Source organism: Canis aureus, chromosome X (assembly GCF_053574225.1).
Source record: "Canis aureus isolate CA01 chromosome X, VMU_Caureus_v.1.0, whole genome shotgun sequence".
In the NCBI taxonomy this organism is placed as follows: domain Eukaryota; kingdom Metazoa; phylum Chordata; class Mammalia; order Carnivora; family Canidae; genus Canis; species Canis aureus.
Window position 1 is genome coordinate 99,382,853 of NC_135649.1, and position 20,716 is coordinate 99,403,568.

Here is a 20,716-nt window from a genome sequence, read left to right on the forward strand (position 1 = left end):
TTAAAGTAGAACCAGAAGGGCTCTCTTTTTCATCTTGAAAATATTGATTACTGTGTTCTTACAAGCTTGCTCCACTATGATTATAAGTAAGCTTGTACCTCATACCCCATAGTCAGGGGATAAAAACCAAAATCGAAACCATTTGCACTCTGAGAAAAACAAACAGAAAGTAGATTCACCTTGTCTAGCACTAGATCCTCTCCACAAAATGAAACCTTAAGTTTGTTCACATAAGTTAATTACTCATGAAAACTTAGGCACTACCTTACCCATATCTACTGATGTGATAATCATGTAGGAGAGCCAGTGTTCCCTGTGTTCTCTTATTAATGGACTACTTCTAGCTTTACAACTTTGTTCTTCTTTACATGCCTCTTATTTACTTTTTTTTTATTTGCAGAGCCAGTTCCAAAATCTAGACATTCTTCCAAAAGTTTGAAGGAATAATTATTTTCTTCATGACTTTGGCTTTGAGCCTTTCTTTAACAGGAATAAATAAATGAGATAAGGAACTTTGAAATCACGGTGTCCTACAAGTAGTTAAGCATTCACTAGTGAGCACTCATTACTCAAAAGAAAAAGGACTATTTCAGATGTGTTTACAGTGCCATTTTTGTAAAGATAAAGGAGAAAATAAGTGGACCTTGAGATGATACGGGAAATCTTTGGAAGTCAGAAGTAAAACATGAACGATGCATGAGAGGGAGAAGGAGAGACAGGAAGAGAGGAAGGAAGAAAAGAAGGAAGGAAGGGGAAAGGTGGAGAGGGAGGGAGGGAGGAAGGGCTACGTTTATATAAGCTTTAAACGAAAGTAGAAGGGAAATCCCAGAGAGGCATGGAGAAGCAAAGGACTCAGATGTCATCATGATAACTCTATTTTCTTTGTACTTGTTCCAGTATAGACACTGGTATACTGTATTAGTATAAGTTCTGCTCTAGAGACAGCAGGTTGCCTTTGTCAGGATGGTCAGCTAGTATTTAATTAGAATAAGGCAACATTCCAGAGGCAGCCTCTACAAGCACTTCGACTATCTTTATTTCTGATCAAAAGTAGATATTTTGTTAATTAGCACAACTGATGTTAGAAATCAAATTTGATTGCCAAAACTAATGGCTTTTTACTAATTATAATGGGTCTTGGAAATGGACTCTCCATGGTAAAACTAGCGCTATACAAGACACTCAGATTATTTCATATTATGTAGAGACACATCACACCCCTACAAGTATCTAGTGGGGCCATTGGCCTGCCCCCTTAGAGAAACTTTTCCAGACATGATTGCAATATGGCCCTGTGTCCAGATGAAGAATATTCTTAGATGTTATTACATAATGAGCCTAACCCTGCCACCGGTATACTGTCACATTTGCCTCAGGGGAAACTTTCTTGTCAGTTTTTTGGGAACACACACAGACACACACACGCACACACACATACACAACAGTGTTAGAACTTCTCTCAGTTTACAGAATGAGTTATGTGTTTGTTTGTTAATAAATGCATATGCAACAGAATTTGTCCAAATTTTCTTTCAGTATGTCATGAAACCAAGGTGGTGGGAGAGTAGTTAACCTTTGCCTACCCCTAACCATTATAGTTACCTCATTTACCAAGAAGATCTTAGAATTATGCATTACTGCATTGTCTTGGGTCAGTTCTCAACAGTTTTGTTTTTCCAAAGACCAGCATCTCATTCTAACTGGAACTCTGCCGGGTCATTTCCACAGAGGTGGCAAGGATACAATTATAATTTGGGTCACCCTGCAATGGCAGTTGTTTTCTAAGCTAAAAAGCTTGGACTGGCTCTGGCAGGCACCATACAGGCATGCCTCTTTTTTTGTGTTAAGAATCACAGTAAATGTGTACTTAAAAAGAAAAATCTGGCTGAGTGTGGAGGATAAAATGGAAGGGTAGACAATGAAGACCAAGAACGTAGTGTAGGAAGCTTGGACAAGTAACTGCAATTAAGAGTGAGAAAATAGCCTATTTTCAAGAAGTGCAATTAGGTGATAATAAAACAAGATAACTGGGAGAAGGACATTTAGATTTAGAGGCTATTTGTGTGTTAATGCAATTGAAGATAGGGTTGTAAGAGTGGATATTGTAGAATGAGAAGAGCTAGGACCTGGATCCAGAGGAAACAATGAAAGTTAAAGTTTTGTAGAGGGGGACAAGGATTGAGGAAAACAGAATCTTTCTGACACAGAACTGATAGAGTCAGGGAATGCCTATCATATGACCCAAAAGGAATTGCATGGATGTGTCCCTGACACCAAATACTCCATCTCCCAGTCTGATAGAATGGCTGATATCATTGGAATTTGGAGTTATTTGGATCTGGGCTTAAACTCTGTTTTTCTAATTGTGTGATTCTCTGTATCAACCAAGTAGCCAACACAGCACTTGCTATTTAATAAATATTCAACAAATAGTCGATGAATCTATTATTATCATATCACCAGAGTAAGACATTGCTTCAAAATATTAACTAAACTTTCCCTATTCTTCTTCATACTCTTTGCCTTTCCTTATATCCAAGAGTATTTCATGTACTCCCCTTTTAGGGGAGCTAATGTGGTGGCCAAGAATTAAGAAGGCATCACTAAACTTTTGACTTCTGAATTACATTTTTATTTTTATTTTTTAAAAATTATTTATTTATTTATGAGAGACAGAGAGAGAGAGAGAGAGAAAGAGAGAGAGAGAGAGAGGCAGAGAGGCAGAGACACAGGCAGAGGGAGAAGCAGGCCCCATGCTGGGAGCCCGACGCGGGACTCAATCCCGGGTGTCCAGGATCAGGCCCTGGGCTGAAGGCGGTGCTAAACTGCTGAGCCACCCGGGCTGCCCTGAATTACATTTTTTAAAGCTAAGTCAAGAGTATGAAAAGCCTGGGATCTCTTTTTAACAGTTATCTTTTATTTGGAAGAATAAAGGACTGTGGGAGAGCTATGAAGAATGGGAATTGATGATGTCAGAGAAAGTTTGCACCAATGGAAAAATAGATAATTACTCAACCATACTAGCATGTGTAGAAAGATCTAAGGGGATGTGACTGAGGTTCAAAGGCATATAAATGATCCAGAATCTTCTACCATTCAGAACATGACAAATAAAACTGCACTGGAAATTGATAGTTTGGGGAAAATCACTGATCTCATTCAGAACACAAACTAAATGTATTCAAAACAGGGCTAATAGATCAGGTGAGATGTTCAGATAATCTGCTTTTTCAAACATCTTCTACCGTGCCAACTGTACAAACAACATCAGATCTTTAGATTGTAATGAATGTATTAAATTTTTAAAAGGCACAAAACAGTAGGGACTCAGGCTTCAATAAAATAAAAACTTTTGATGTAGACCTGTTTTCAAATCCCATCTTAGCCACTTATAGTAATGCCTGCTTTACCCTCATCAGTACGTTATCTAATCTCTGGGAGCCTCAGTAGCCTACCAGTAAAATGGAGAGTGTAATATTGACCTCAGAAATTTCTGAGCCTTAGCAAGAATGATTTAAGAATGCTGAGCACTTTGCTTGGTACTCATTCAACAATAGCCCTTACATTGACAATTTTCTCATATCTCTCTGAAGTAGTAGCCAAAACATTTAATAATTGGCACATGCAGGCAAAAAAGTTAGAAACAAGTGCAAATAAAGACTGAAAATTTTACAAAACCGCACTCTTGCTGCAGTACGGTCTTCACCCTCATGAGAAAGGCAGAGGGTTGCACAGCCTGGATAAAGTGCTCCTCCTCACGAGCCTGACAACCTATAATTCTATCCGTGTATTTATTCCAGAGGGTCCTGGAAAAGTGGGGGCATGGCTGGTCCCTTCATTTTCCTTCACTCCACACTAAGTGTGCCACTTAGTGCAACAGTGACAGTCGTGGAAAACAATGTATGAATATGATCTGCACTTTGTACATCAGTTTGCATATGCTTCCTCTATTGCAAATTTACCTTATGTATGGATCACTCTCAAACGATCAAATTGAAAAAAAACTTAAGTCCTGTAATGGGTGGTTTCTGGACTTCAAATTCCTCTTAGAGTGCACACATATTCACAACTGATCGGAGGGGGCAAATCATTATTATGAGTTCCATGAAAACAACATTTACTCGTCCAACTCTAGTAAAAATAGTAGATGTATTACTATGAAAACAATGTGCTTGTGCCCTGTATTATCTGTTGGTGCACACTTGGAATAAAAATTAGTCTTTCCAAATATAGCTACATACACAATTGAAAAGACTGCTAGGAATTCTAAAATATTCAGCACAGTTTATTGTAACTGGTCAGTCTAAGTAAGGAACAGATTGACATTGACTTCAACCCTCTGGGTTCGGGAACACGATTAAAAGAGGCACTCTTACCTATAGAAAAGTAAAGGTGTCCTTTCAGGGCTGATTACAATGTGAGAAAAAAATGAACACTCTGATAGTGCTGCAATCAGCCTTTGTAATTCGCAAGTGCTACTTGGCATCAGATTCTAAAAAGGGTAGGTGTTGCTTTACAATTGTCAGAGGAAATTACCTATTGGCACCACAGCATCACACGGAAAGTTCCATGTAAGAGATAAATTTACAAACTGAAATATGGAAAGCTGTTAAGAGCTGCTGCCAATGGTTACGCAGCTAACTTTTCTTGCCACTCAATAAAACAAACGCAAGAAACAGGGAAGAATTTTCCGGGGGGGGGGAAAAACCTTAAAAGAGGGAACTCATCTTACCTCCATCCAGCTCCTCGGCCCCAAAGTGATTCCTGTAGAAGAGCATGATTTCAATCTTGTAACACTTGTAGATGGTCACCAAACAAACAAGCAGCAAAAGGATAGCACCAAGCCCTCCAGCAAGTTCAACTGTGTACATTAGCTCTAGGGGAAAAAAATCACAAAAGAAAATGAATACCATATTCACATCCCAAATCACAAATTCAACTTGATTTCACAGTTCGGATGAGACCAGATGTAGGTAATGGATTAGCACAACCCCTTCCCTTTCTGCATGAGAATTTGACCTTTCTAGCTCTGTTTCCTTGGAAACCAGATAAGGTGGCCTGTGGTAACTGTGTTGCTAAGCGATGTTACTTATGGTAAAAAAGGTAGATGGCATTTGGACCGAAGAATTATAAATACCTGTTTGGAAAGTAGATTCTGGGCTAGCCCGAGTAAAGTAACTCCTATCAACATATCCCTTGTGGGAACCCTGCAAACTATGCTTGTGGGGTTAATAACAGAAACATCGGCTCCTGAGGCTATGAAGTGTTTAAACCAGACAGCTTCTGAACTCTCCAATCTGAATTTTGATCCTTCCCTCTTGAGCTGTCACCTAGGGGTTGGGGCTGGGGGCTGGCGGGAGTGGTGGTAAGGGTTCCAACAACAACGCAGCCCCTGAAGGGCAGTGTGGACTCTTACATAGAGTGTTGGGTGGACCACCTGAGGAATACTATCTGCTGCCTGCTGCCAGGAGCAATGACTTCCTATCTCTACCTTTAGGAATAGTGACTAGTGACACCAAGGGGGCCTACCACAGTACTGGAGGCTCAATACTTGGGCTTAAAATGTGGGCCCCCTAGTGGATGTCACACCATACTATGGTGGTAGTATTTTCCTTTGACTAAGCTACTTAGATAGTTTTCTTTTCCTGTGTTTCTCCTTTTACTGGGCCAGTTATTACATTTTATCCCAAAGAGGGATTTTTCTTGCCATTCACTACAGACATGTTCTCTTTTTCCTATTGAATATCTATATTATTATCAGGCATTTCTGGGGATAAACCATTAACTTCTGTTTTCTTCTTTAGAGCTTATAGACCTTGTAACAAAATCAAGGATAACTGGTTTTTAAACATTAAGCCAGAATGCACAGATTTTTGAAAAAAAAATTTAGAGAGAGTGAGAACACAAGCAAGAGGGGTGAGGGAGCGGGAAAGAGAGAATCTCAAGTAGATGCCATGCTCAGGGAGGGGGCTCTATCTCATGACCCTGAGATCACAATCTGAGCCAAAACCAAGAGTCCTTCACTCAACCAACTGTACCATCCAGGTGCTGCAGAATGCACAGATTTTGAGGTTAACTTTAAGTTCTGTGTATGCCTGCTGTCTCAACCAACATAGCCCAAATGTTATTGATACGTAGCCATTGTTCACTGCAGTTGATGACTACCTTGAAAAGTGTTAGTTTTCTTAATTACCATTAAATATAAAAACTCTTGGGGTACCCGGGTGGCTCAGTCTGTTAAGCATCTGCCTTCAGCTCAGGTCATGATCTTGGGGCCTAGGATGGGGTCTTAGGATTGAGCCTCACATGGGGTTCTCTGCTCAGCAGGGAGCCTGCTTCTCCCTCTCCCTCTGCTCCTCTTCAAGCTTGTGCTGTCTCTCTCACAAACAAATAAATGAATAAAATCTTAAAAAAAAGAAAACTCCCTGAAATTATGGCTTTAAAATAGTGGTATTTTTGATGTTTTAATTTACAATTCAATGGGTTATCTAATTTCATAGCATAGTGTATACTTATACTGAAACTTTAAAATAATCTATGGTTTTGCAGTAACAACTACTCTTGTGTTACAGGATCACTCCTAGGGTGCCTGGGTGGCTCATTTGGTTAGGCATCTGCCTTTGGGTCAGGTCATGATCTCAGGGTCCTGGGATCGAGCCCCACATCAGGCTCCCTCCTCCACGGGGTGTCTGCTTCTCCCTTTCCCTATGCCCTTCCCCCTGCTTGTGCTTTCTCTCCCTCACCCTCTCTCTGTCAAATAAATAAATAAACAATCTTTAAAAAAAAAAGATCACTCCTGAGATCTCCAAAATGGGGTGAAATCATCACGGGTACGATACAGCATCAGTAATAAATAATTTGAAAAGCTCAGACATCATTTCCTCACAAGAACATTCTGTGTTTCTGCATGTGTGTGTTCGCATGTGATGTCACTTTTCGTGTGATAATTACAGAACAAAACTCAGCCATATTTTTTATTATCTAGTCCTGCATTTTTAAACAAGTAGTTTTATCAAAACATGTAATTACTGTTTAACCAAGTATATTTTTATGCTTTTATTAAAATTAAATGGGAAATAGAAGAAAATCTTATTAAAAGTGCTTGAATTTTATGGATTTAAGAAAGGAAAATAAAATGAATTATTAAATCTTTTAGAGTTTAAGTGAATCGATATGGAAAGTGAAATACTGAAAAGCACCTCCTGGAAATGTTTACATTTTGTATTTATAAATACCAGACAGCTTTATCGGTTGAATCTTGTGAGGCCTACACAAGACAGTACTACAAACATTCTAAGAGTGAAATACAAAAAGCTCTTCAGTATAATGTTTTCCTTTTCCTATGTGAACAGAAAGGATAAGTGGATAGAGAATTCTGTAGGGTGCACTGGGCCTGGTTCTGTCAGTATATGAGTTAACCCTACCACGCAGAGAAACCTGCACAAAACTAACTTATGCCTATAGGCTAATTTATACACCAAAATCATCTGATTAAAATTATATGGTATGATGGGAGAGAAAAACATTTGGACAGTGGTTTCTTTTCAGATTCACTCTATTTTCTAATTTAATGCATTAGCACTTGCAATTTATCACCCTAAACTTTCTTGCATGAGAAAAGAATTGGAAAAAAATGAACAATGCTTAATTTGTACTCTCAAGGGATGCCTGGGTGGCTCAGTGCTTGAGCGTCTGTCTCCTTTTGGCTCAGTGCCAAAGGACCCTGGGATCCTGGGATCAAGTCCTGCATCGGGCTCCCTGCAGGAACCATGTTTCTCTCTCTGCCTATGTCTCTTCCTCTCTCTCTGTGTCTCTCATGAATAAATAAATAAAATCTTTAAAAAAATTTGTGCTCTCAAACTGTGCTAGTAGAAGAGCCCAATGGTACCACTACATTAGACAGTTTGGGGTAGTTTCTTGTAAAGTTAACTGCGAATCAACCCTATGACTAGCAATCCCATTCTTAAGTATTTACACAAGGAAATATAAGCAGATGTCCACAAGAAGACTTGTTCAAGAATGTTCAGAGTAGTCTTGTTCACAGTAGCCACAACTGAAAACAATCCAACTGTTCATTAACAGGAGATACTGAACAAACCAGTATGTCCATATGATAGAATATACTTAGAGTAAAAAGAATTAACTACTGATACAGGCAACATGCATGAATCTCACAAAATTACGTTAGGTAAAGGAAGCCAGACACAAAGTAATATCTTCTGTATAATTCTGTCTAAATGGAGTATAAGAAGAGGCCAAAATAAATCATAGTGACAAAAATCATAAAATGGATGCTTTGTGGATGAGTGATGGGAAAATTTACTGGAAAGGGGCAAGAGGAAACTTGCTGGAAATATTCTGTATCTTTCTTCAGGTATGGGTATACCTGAAGTCTATACATTGTCAGAACTCAATGAACTAAACACTTACCATCTATGCATTTTACCTTATGTTAATCACACTTCAATTCTTTAAAACTTTGATTTAAAAAAATAGCCCTTTTAAATTCTAACTCAAAACTTATGTGGATAGATTAAAGCTGGAGTCAGGACAGCTGGTCTACTGTAGATAACTGCTCAGGCTGGGAATGGTTCTATGTTTGCTCCAAGTAGTACACCCTTGGATTCTAGAGACACAGTACCAGGCCTGGACAAGTAGCATCTGTCACGTGCCCATATCTAGTGGAATAGCTTTTGAAACAATCCAAAACTGTGCATGAAACATAATCCTATTAATGCAATAAGCAGAATTCTCATTTTCTTCAGATGGTATTTATAATACTGTTCTCTACACACTTAAAAAAAAACTTTTAAGCACTGAATATGTAAAAGTTAGAGAAAAATTATATGAAAATTAGTCCTTCTTATTTTTAGAGAACATATTGCCCAAATGTGAATTATCTCCATTGCTATAAGTCATGAGCCACTCAAATAATTATATACACTACCTCAAATACACTATCTAGTAGGCCAATCAATAGTACTGTCTGAAATGTAATGAGAAAAATACAGCAGAGTTGACATGGCTTAGCAATTAGAGAAATGGTCTAGTGTCACATGAATAGATCTCTTAAGGTACAAACATGGAAAGTTATACATACCTAGAGTATGGGCAAAAAGCAAGAGTAAGTCTTCTGAGCCATTGGATAGTTATTTACTAATAAGACGAAGATCAAAACTGGATTCAAAGAAAGGGCATTTTCAAGCAGCTAATTTATTCCAAGATCCCGAGAGTACCACAGACTTCCCCCAGATACTTCTGTAGTATACATGCAGGAGCCTGTTGTTCTTACAGTGTTCTTGAAAGTCAGAAAAGAAACGTGTCTTTCCCCACAGTCTACACCCCAGTGCCTGCTTCTCAGTTACTCCCATATTTCTATGCAAGAGGGATGTACATGCCTTCGTATTATAAATGAGGGAGGTTAAAACCTTTCTCATTTATGTTTCTCACATGGATTCATATACCATGGGCAAACTCTCCCAAAGGAAATGGGGTACGAGATTCAGTTTCTACATTCTTTTTGCCCCAAGCTGGACACATTCATTAATGTGAGTGCTGCCCATTATGCTTATACACTGGGTCAGGACAAAATTACTAGGGGTTAAATTCTGTTACATTTAAAAGAAATGATTCAGGACTCACTGCTGTATTGCATCTTTACATTACGATGTGAAAGGTGTTGCCCCAGCAAATGTCATTTTCCCTTTGAAATGAGATCTGCTTTTCAGCCCAAGTTGAAGTTGCCTGGAGTGGCAGCATTTAAAAAATAAAAAGATTCCATTTCAGCACAATTCAACGTCAGAAGATGGAAAGAGAAAGTGCAGACCTTTTAAAAATCTGGTTAGCCTTTGTGTTATTGGGTTAAAATGATAGACTCTACCCCCTTTAAGGGACTGAGACTGAATATTGAAAATTGTAAAGCAAAATCGCTCCGCAAAACCTAAGGGAAACTGGCATTTGGTTAAACACAACAAATGAACAAGTGCCAAAGAGTTACATTTAAGGGCACCAGCAGTCATTTAGTTACTGGCAATTAACAATGGTCTTTGGAAAGCTCCAGTTTGGGCTAAGAGAAAACACATTGATTATTGCTGCGGTAGTAGCCTGCTTTCTGAATAAATTGCTTCAATTTAAAACTAGATTTGCTACAAGCATTTTGAGCAATGACTACAATTTTTTCTTATCAAGACAGTTGGACCGAGCAACCCTTTAAAAGAAACAGCTAATTAAAATAAAGCACGTGCCATCTCCTAGTATATTGGATTACGTTGCAAATAATAAATGCATTCGGTTTACACTAATCTTGCTGCAATTACCTAGTGTAGTTTGGGGTCCTATTTTTCCTACTGGGCTGTACCTGGTCTCATCGTTGGCAAACTTTTTCTGCTAGATGTCTTTGAAGGGGTAAAGATATTAACAAAGTAAATTGAAGTTTATATGTATTTTTGAACTCTTAGAGTTTTCATTTTGTTTCTCTATATGTATTTATATACATAATCTTGTTTTGAGTAGAACTGAAGATTTGAGGTGGCTTTTTCTCACATGATTCAGCCGAAAATTGCCTCATTCATTACATAAAGTCCTTTGAAATGCTCTGCCCTGATTTATATGCAGTAAAGTGCAACTTTGTGGGGGAAATGCATGATAGACAATCTAATGATCCCAGTTTATTCATTAGCCTCACCAAGTATATTTCCTCTTCTCTCACTGTGTTATAAAGAGCTAAACTTTATAAGGATTTATCCATCCACATAAATTCATATGCATATTTATTTCTCTGGAGCAGTATAACTTATTTGTTCCTGGCAGGAGGATAATTATGCTCAGCCTACAAAGATATTCAACTCAATTCTACAATACATCAACGCAATTTAGAAGCAGTTATATATTTTTTTTTTGTAACACATTAAGAAGCTGAATTGCTATTCACATAATAGCAAGAAAATGTTTTGGGAAGGTATAAACTAGTATGTAAAGAAAGCAGCTTTGCTTTTGCAAAAGTACCTTTTGGAACAAGGCAGGATATACAAAATAATAATAATAATAATAATAATAATAAAAAGGAAAATGAAAATGGTCTCTGAATGTAGCAGCTTGATTTGTGCATCCAAACATCTGGGCAAAAGATTACCTTCAAAGTGGCATATTTTGTCATTTTGGAAAGAGGCTTTCAGCAAAAGTATTGAATTAACTTTTACTTACTACGGATCAAGGATGCAAATATGGTAATTGGCTAGGACTCATCATTAAGGCATAGTTAGCTTCAGCTCCCAGAAGCCTTAGGAACTGAAGAGTTACATGTTAACAAACTGTTACAAAATCAAAAATAAAATGAAAGACTAGAGGAAAAAAATACATCATTCTACTACAGTTAGCTAGAGCCTACCCTTATAATGTGCTTTTCGTCTTCCCAACCAGATAAGGGTATTACATTTGGTTTTGCTTTTTCCTATGAAGTAAAAGGAAGATTCATAAGTAGTATCAATTAAAGAAAAGGTAAGAAGAATAATGACAGTAATTCAAAAAAAACATTGGCTCCATGAATTCATATTACTGAACAAATAAATGAAAAGGAAAGCAAGATGCCATTTGGTAAAAATAGAAGAAATGATAGAATTAGAAATCACCAGGTTTCAGTCATCCTAATAATGATTGATTCAGGGAAGGATTATCAACAAATGCTAAACTTAGTGGGTGAAAGATCGATGAGGCAGGATACTCACACTGTTTTAAAGTACATCCCCACGGATTATTTATTAACTATTAAAGGAAAAAATCGACACCATCTCAAGGAAGTAACCAAAATTAACACCACCAGTAATGGGACAAATCGACATCATGCATCTCTCGATGTGATGCATTAACAAGGTACAATATCATTTATGTAGTGTTCCAGCCAGAAAAAGTAAATATCCAAAAAAGGAGGACGTATCAGGCAAACTCAAACTAAGGGATAAGGTATAAAAAATAAAATCTGGTTTCTACTCTTCAGAACCATCGTAGAGGTCAAGAGCAAGTCCTTTGGCATGAAGATTATTTTGAGTTAAAAGCAATCCACACCCAGCAGATGCAGGAAAAGCTCTTTGCCTCCCTGCAACTGTCTAAATTTACATTGGAAAGGAAAGCCTGTCCAGGAAGGGAACTACTGACAGAGATTCCTCCTCACCTAAGAAACTTATTTGCATAACAGGGCAACCTTTGTTTTCTAAACCCCTTTGTTTTCCATCTTTATTTCCCAAGCTTCTTCCCTTAGCAGCTCAGGAGGTCCTATAAGCCGCCTGTTGCCTAAGCGTCTTTGAAATTTCGTATCTGCGTGGATTCCTCTTACTATATTTGATCTTCTCCCCTTAATCTGTCTCATGCTTAGTCCAGTTACAAAGACATCGTTGGGCAGAGGAAATTTCTTCCCAACACCATGAAAGACAAAGAAAGGCTGAAGAACCATCCCAGGTTAAAGGACACTAAGAAGATTTGACAACTAAATGCAATGTGTAATCCCAGATGGGAAATACAGTAAAAGTGTATTCTTGGGACGATCCTTTAAAAGTCAATATAGACACTATATTAGGTAATAGCATTCTACCATTTTCAATTTTCCTGAATTTGATAAATATACTCTGGTTAGGTACGAAAACTTCCTTGTTTTCAGAAGATTCACCCTAAGGATTTAGCCATGATATCTGCAATTTACTCTCACACAACATCAGTAATATGTTGTGTGTTTTTATACTTGCTGTAGCTCTACCTTTTTATCTACCTATCCACATTAAGAGAGAGGTAAGGCAAGTGTGGCAAAATGTTAATAACTGGTGAATCTAGTTGAAGAGAATATATGGAAATCTTTTGTACTATTCTGGCATTTTTTTTCCTGTAATGTCTCCAGGGTTTGTTTGTTGGTTGGTTTTTCAAAATAAAAAGTTAAAAAATACAAGACAAGTGGTAAGATCATATTATTGTAAGTGCTATTCTAATTAGAGTGAGTTTTGTGTTGATTAGTTTTGACTTAAAATTGTATTATTTACAGTCACTCTAATGTAATCTGTACAAAACCTGCAGTATCATATTCCAAAAACATGCCGTTGCCTTGGAATTTTCTTCAGTAGTTGTTAGCCGATCTATAGTGCTCATGGAAGCAAGTCCAAAACCCTTATGTTGGCATTCACGGTCCTTCACTCCTTTAATTGAAGCAGCTAATTAACCTCCAGCCGGAATCATCCCTCCAATGTGAATTGAACTTGACATGTGTTTTCCCAATTCTGGACCAAAGTTGAACTTCCCCTTTTCATTTATCAAAAGCCTACCAATACTGCAAGGCAAGGCTAAGACCTATGCTTTCAAAGAAGCTTTTCCGAAAGTGATTCACTTCCTTAGAAAATGTATTTTCTGTAGCTTTTTTGGTGACTTACTATATTGCATTGTCATTTACTTCTGTTTATGGTTTTACATTATAGACAGTTGTTTTACCTTAGCACCTTGCTGTGGCTATTCCTCTGACTGGCATATTCCTCCCCCAGATTTCTGTATGCCTCCCTCTTTGCTTCTTTGTCTTTGCTCATATAACCCCTTCTCAGTTTGGTCCACCGAGCACTCATTCCAAATCATAGACCTATGGCTGCACTTTACATTCATTTTTCTTTTTCTTTTTCTTCTTCTTCTTTTTTTTTTTTTTTGCTATAGCATTACTCATGATATAATGGAGTATTTAATTTGCCTATTAACAAGTTTATTATTGTTTCTTATCTGTCTCCCACTGGAATTTAAATTCCATCAAGGTTAAGTGGGGTTTTTTTTTGGTCTATTTTGTCCATAATTTTTTTATTGATCTATCTTAAATACCTTGGAAATGATCAGACACATAGTAGGTGCTCAATGAATATCTGTTGAATAATTCAGTGACTGGATGATTAAGAACAAATTCAATTTTCTAATAAAAAGTGAGTTTCTTACACATCTTCACTCTAAAATTCCAAGAATATCTCTGTAAGCCATCTTCCTAGTCAACATGTCATGAGGTTCAAGCAACTGATGAGATATAATTATTAATATGCACTCTGTTAATTTGCTAATAAAACATCTTTCTTTAGAAAAATGGTCAATTTAACTATTCAAATATAGAAATGTTCTCTCATTCATAAATCCAATGACCATACAGTCTTCTATAGACTTACAGAGCTAGGAAAGTTTGTATTCACTTGGCATTTAGAAATCAATCATATATTGTTTACATCTTTGATAATGCTATTCAGTTTTTTCTTTTCATTCATTCATTCATTCACTCTCTCTTTAGTAAGTGCCTTAAATGTACCAGGTGTAGTACCTTGAGTTCTAGTGATAAATTGATGAATAAAATATGCTTCTTGCCTTAAAGGAATTCATGTCTAGTTGCAGAGTTTGGCATACAAGTAGATTATTTAATGACACAGTAATAAAAGCTAATGTCTATTGTGCACTTAAGTTTCACTCTTATGTGAAAGAAATGCCTTACTATAAGTATCACAACAGTTCAGGTGAGCAACTCACTCAGGGTATTTGTGTTTCTATTGGGAGATTTTAGGGATAAGGATCGGACACTGTGCAGCACAGTACCTGCAAAGATTTTTGTCAAGTGGTCTGGTGTGAAGTACAGAGAAAGGAAATATATGGTGTGATGGATGGTGGTAGTCAACTTCATGTTTTGATTTCTCAGCTAGAACATGTTGTTTATCTTTTTTTTCTTTGCAAAGCAACTAGCATGTATCTTGTCAATAAATATTTGTTTGAAGGATTCGTGGTATTAATTAAACCAGATTTCCCAAAATTAGGCCAGAAAAATAGGACAGTGATCCTCCCTTGTGGAAAACTGACATACTGTCGGAAAGCACAATGTGGCATCACTAACACAGACAGAGCTTTATTGCTGGAAAACATTTCCCTGTTGGATTATAAAAGCAGTGTTTGAAATAGGTCTATCTAAAAACCATAATGTGGGATGTACACAGAACATTTATGTATTTGTACACACATACAAACATACAAAGTATTCAGATGGTGACTCCTTCATTTTAGGTCTCATGAGATTGAATATGATGAGGAGAAATCAAAGAAGGAAGAGACTTCAATAATAGAGAGCAAAATGGGCCTCAGGTGACCAGCTTAGAAGATGGGGCTACTGTTTATCACAGTGTCAAATTTCACAGATGCCTAAAAGAAAATCTCTTAGAAGAAAAACTATTTGCTTTCTCTCTACTAGGAATTTCCTTCTCAACATGTCATACAAATAGACAGGCACAGATGGAATGTTACAAAACGTCTCTTGAGAGAAAATTGTCAGAGTGAAGGTGGCATTGCCTTTTTACTCCTTTTGTTAAGGGCTGCAGTGTTTATCCTGAAAGCAATCCTCCACCAGAGGATATACTGTCAGTTAGAACAGTTTGGTCTTCCACTGGGAATGCTTTGGATTGGCCAAGGACCAGAACATCTGGGATACTTAGATAACCAATAGAAGGATCCATGTTTTCTACAGAAACACTGAACCCTTCTAAAAAAAAATTATGATTTGTAGTATATTCAATTGTTGGAAATAGATTTGTAAAATATTATACATATGTAAGAACTGGTTGAATTGCAATACACAAAATGGGATGCTTTGATAAACTTCTGAATTTTATGATATTTATTACGATTTTCTTCCTTTAGCGTTTTAATACATTTCCTAATTATCAAAAGCGTTAGAATAAAATGTATTCGTCAAAAGCTGTTTCTCTCACGAGAAAAGTTCCACTCAAAATCTTGGTGATTCCACAGAGCTAGAGACTATTAAGGCAAAAACAATAATCAAACTATATGCTGGTTTATTTCCCTCAACGGAAGTAACAGAAAATTCCATTTCTTCTCTCTTGAATCGTTCTGATAGCTTGTTTCCAGAAAACATAAAAGCACTGTAAGTTTGCCTTCCTTTCTCATTTTGTAAAGAAAGAGATTCAAGAATTTATTAACACTTGTTTACATTTTTTTCTTCTCCTGTTAATACTCTACAAAGAAATAGGCATGGTTTGGGAACTACTGGTAACAGAATCTAGCATTCCTTGATTTCTCAGAAGGCAACAGTGGAGAGCTGCTTAAACCACGACAAAGTTGAAAATAAAGTGGGTGGCTTGTGTAGTTTAGTGGCCTGCATAGTTGGGATATAAGAAGGGCCTGTCCTCAGGAATTAATTCTCTTTTACCAAAATGGCAATGACGTGGACCTGCTTCACAGAGACTAAAGCATTATCTTACCATCTTGCTCTACATGTTGATTTTTGGTGCATGAAAATTAGCAGTGGTTTAGGAAAATAATGTAGAAGTAAAGGTGTCCCTCCAAAAGTAATGCTTTCTAATGTAGACAGATGTAAAATGGGAATGAGAGGGTAGATTGAAGCAAATAGGTTGTAATATACTTGCAGAATGTGTAAATAATTTGATTTTATAGCAAAAAGATGAATGATAGGTTTCCTGTAAGCATTTTAAATTTTTTCAGTGGCTGTACTAAAATAGATTTATTTTTTCTCTTTTTTCCTGACTCTTTGAAACATGCTCAATGTGAAGATTTTGAAAATCATATAAGAATAATGAGAAGAAAAGAAAGATCACATGGAATCATACCACCCTGAGATAAACACCACCACTACTTCAGTTAAAAAAAATTTATGGATCTCTTTCTAGTCTATTAGGTTTTCACGTGACTGTAACCATTAAATGCTAATACTCCAAAGTAGCTTATATTTTGCCTTTTACTCTAGACAATTTAGAATGGAGTTGTCCAAAGTGGTTTACGTAAGAGTCTTGTCCAAGGTGGTTCTAGTAAGAGTCTTCATGGTAAATTCTTTAGCCTAATTTTGATTCACATATCTATTTATTCCACTATCATTTATAGATGCCCAGTTCAGCAAGTCAAGTCTGGCAGGAATTATTTAACACCACTATTGAACTTTTCTCTATGGAAATAATATCTTGAGCAGCAGTTTACAAATATTCTTTCAAAAGTAGGTTAAAACATTATCCCATATTAGAGAAGATACGAATTTCAAATTTCATTTACCCTAATTGCGCACTTCTACAGATGAGAAAACTAAACTGGTATGTGAGTAGTTAACAGTTGAAAATACATTTGAATATTACCAATTTTTATATGACTACTGAGTTGCCACTGACAGCAGTCTACACAAGAAGATAGCCAATATGGAATTTTATTGTCATCCCTTTAATGTAGTCCATTAAGCTACTTTCAATACTGACATATTCAAGTAATATACACATAATTGGTTAATTTGTGGAGAATTAGAAATGTACCTGAGGGGGAAGAGACCATATCATCCCAAAATATGCCACCTGGGCTTGCAGATTATTTTGAGTTGAAAGCCATCAAGACCCCACAGACTCAGAAGAGTTTCGACGCCTCCCTTAACTGTCTAAAAGAAATGAAATAGGAGGCCTACCCCAGAAAGAGAGCTATTAACAGAGACAACTTTTTAAGTGAAAGACCTAATAGGCATGGCACGGCAAACATCTGACAACCAAATATCTGTTCTTCTTTTGACTCGCCCTCCTCCCCTTTGAAGTCCCAGGCCCCCCATATCACTCCTTAGCTCAGGATGGCATACAAGCTTCAATTGCCTGACTGCCTTTGGGTCTAATGTTTTGTTTTAGATTTTTTATTTGTTCATTTGAGAGAGAGAGAGAGAGCGCGAGAGCACGCACATGTGCAATAGCGGGGGAGGGGCAGAGGCAGAAGCAGACCACCTGCTAAGCAGGGAGCCCGGGTTACGGACTCTGGGATCATAACCTGAGCTGAAGGCAGATGCTTAACTGACTGAGCCATCCAGGCACCCAAGGGTCTCATGTTTTTGTGGTGCTCTTGTATGTAAGAAATTAACTTTCTTTTTAGTCCGTTTTATGTCTATTTAATTATTAGGCCAGCCAAAGACCCAGCAAGGAAGAAGAGAAAATCATAACTCTGATACTCAAGTAGGCGTGAGACTATGGGATGATATGAGTTTTTAGGTCATATTCCACATACATACTAGAATTAGAATTCAAAACTGATTTAAGTGAAGCAATTGATGTGTCATTCTTTTAGACTTTGATAATAGCCTCTAGTTTCCATGAAGTTGGCAACCATTACTGGTCAGTTCTCTGACCTGCTGTTGGATATCTTTAAGGAATTGTAATTTCTATTTTGCAGTTATAAGAACTTGTCATCTAAAGATATGAGTCAACTTTACAAACACTTAAAACCATGAAAACATCCCTAGGAAGAGCAACCAGTTCATTTCACTCCTAAGATTTGCAAAATGAGGTACAATGACTCAAAACTCAGAGAATCCATAAAATCTGACAAATGGGCTAATATATATACTATCAGCCCTACCCAGGGTTTCATCTGTTCTTACAATTCCTACCCTGGGGCTTAAAGGCAAGCAGTTTACAAACGATAAAAATGAAGAACAATGACACAAAGAGACTTGCTCTAGGTCACATACAAGTAAAGAGTTGACAACAAAACATTCTCTAGAAACAGTCTTTTTCATCGCAGTTTACAATTTCTTTTTCAGTAAATCCTCATTCATATACAATTTCAATTCAAGCTAATGATTCTTGGATGGTTTTAAAATTGATCTTTTTGTGCTTTCTTAAATAAGCCACGGGATTTTTTGTGTGTGTATGAAGTAAAAATAAAATCTATTTTGATAGAGTAAGGGCTGAGGGCAGGCCGCCCCAAGATGAACCACTTTGGCAGGAACACTATTTTGATTTAATCCAAACTCAGCAATTCAAGCTCGGGAAGACTGGGTGGCTCAGTGTTTGAGCGTCTGCCTTTGTTTTTCTTTGAGGAGCAGGTTCTGTTTACCTATGTAGGAAAAACGTATATAGTTTGATCTCTGCATATATGATAAATAGTTCACCTCACTATGACTTATACATAGGAGTTCCTTAATATGTTAATCAGTGAGTACCTAACATCTGAAAACTAATCACTTTCTAAGTTGTATCTAAATCATGGCAACATATTCTTTTTTTTTTTTAGTTTTAGGATTTTTAGAGATCTTAGATATCATACAGCACCCTCACTTAAGAGGGGAAGATCAAGATGAGGAAATTTTGTGACTTGCCCAGGGTCCCACAATTTAAAAATTGCAAAGATGAGGGGCGCCTGGGTGGCTCAGTGGTTGGGCATCTGCCTTTGGCTCAGGTCGTGATCCCCTGGGGTCCTGGGATAAGTCCCACATCGGGCTCCCCGCAGGGAGTCTGCTTCTTCCTCTGCTTAGGTCTCTGCTTCTGTCCGTGTGTCTCTCATGAATAAATAAATAAAATCTTTATTTCTTTAAAATAAAGTATTTAAAAATAAAAAAGCATTCCAAGCTGAGCATATTCAGGAAAAGCCTTTTACCTCCCCCTCAATTGCCTGCTGGTACCAGGAGGAGAGTTATTAACATAGATACCTCTTTAAGAAACTTAACCTGCATAACAGGGCTACCTTTGTGCTCCAAACATCTCTTTTTACCTTCCTGTTAATGGTCTGTTTCTCCTTTGTATTTTCAGGCCCTAATCTTCTCTTTAGTTCATAAAAATGTCATGTTGCCTCACTGTTTTCTGAATTTCCACATCTGTGTGGATTCCCCATACATACGCTATTAAATATTAAATTTGATTTTCTCCTATTAATGTGTCTCACATCACTTTGATTCTTAGTCCAGCTAGAAGGACCTTGAAGGGTAGAGGAAATTCTTCCTCCCTAATAATAATAGCATTTAAATGTCCATTTTTAATTTAGAGAAATCAACCTCCAGATACATTAATCTTCATAGAACACATGCTAAAAATAGTATATGTGCCCTAAAAGTAGAGACAAACAGCTAACATATTTCTCATAGATGGCAAATTTAGTCCTCAACACTAAAATCTAATATAAGTTTCCATGGTAATTTATTGGAAATCAACACATTTTTTCCTATTATAAGACCTGAGAGAGTAGTTAGCATTTTTTATGTGTCATGTCTAATTTCTCACTTTACTGACCTGGTTGTCAAAGTTCAATATACAGGAACTGCTTATTAAAAGTTATACCCTGCATTTTATGACCCAGTTGTGCCATTTTTCAACTAAGCATAGAAATTCACAGCCATAAAAATGCACAGCCATCTCCCTCTTCCCAGTAACGTTGCTTTAATAACGGTGTTTTAACCACCAGGATGGTGGTTAGACATCCCTCTTGCAGCAGTGACTCAACTACTAAAGACACCCAGCCCAGTCCTTGCCCATAGCTGGCACTTGATTCATATTTGGTGACTGGGAATGAGCTGTTCCTTTTTCATACAGCTACCTTCTATGGGTCATCTTTAGACAGCCAGCAGTAAAGTGAGATTTTGATCAAGATATGAAACACATCAGTCAAGAGGTTGTTTTGACCTAGAAATAATAAGACTATCAAGGTGGTTCTGAGAAGGAAAAGTGAGTGGTGTCTTGGTGGGTGGTGGCCGTGAATATGTTACCCTGATTGTGATCTCTGATCACAAATGTAAAATTGTGTTATGTGTGTGCTAGATTATACTGTCAGCTTCTTGCAAATACCTTATTTTTTAAACTGCCCGTTTGTGGGTACTGTAAAGATTTTCTAACACAAAGATCTGAGTTCCAGTGGATTCCCTCTGCTCCAATCTTAGGTTTACTTGTGATTTACAACTTCTGTTACCTACTGT

At 37.2% G+C, this 20,716-nt stretch overlaps 1 protein-coding gene across 1 annotated transcript in view; it reads right to left on the reverse strand.

Moving 5' to 3' along the window:
• The window catches only part of IL1RAPL1 (interleukin 1 receptor accessory protein like 1), a 1,264,416-nt gene that overhangs the window by 33,887 nt on the left and 1,209,813 nt on the right, over nt 1-20,716 (reverse strand). The window contains exon 10 of the mRNA XM_077889792.1: nt 4,733-4,876. Within this exon, the coding sequence (XP_077745918.1) occupies nt 4,733-4,876 (144 nt within the window). The remainder of the gene's footprint in view (nt 1-4,732; nt 4,877-20,716) is intronic.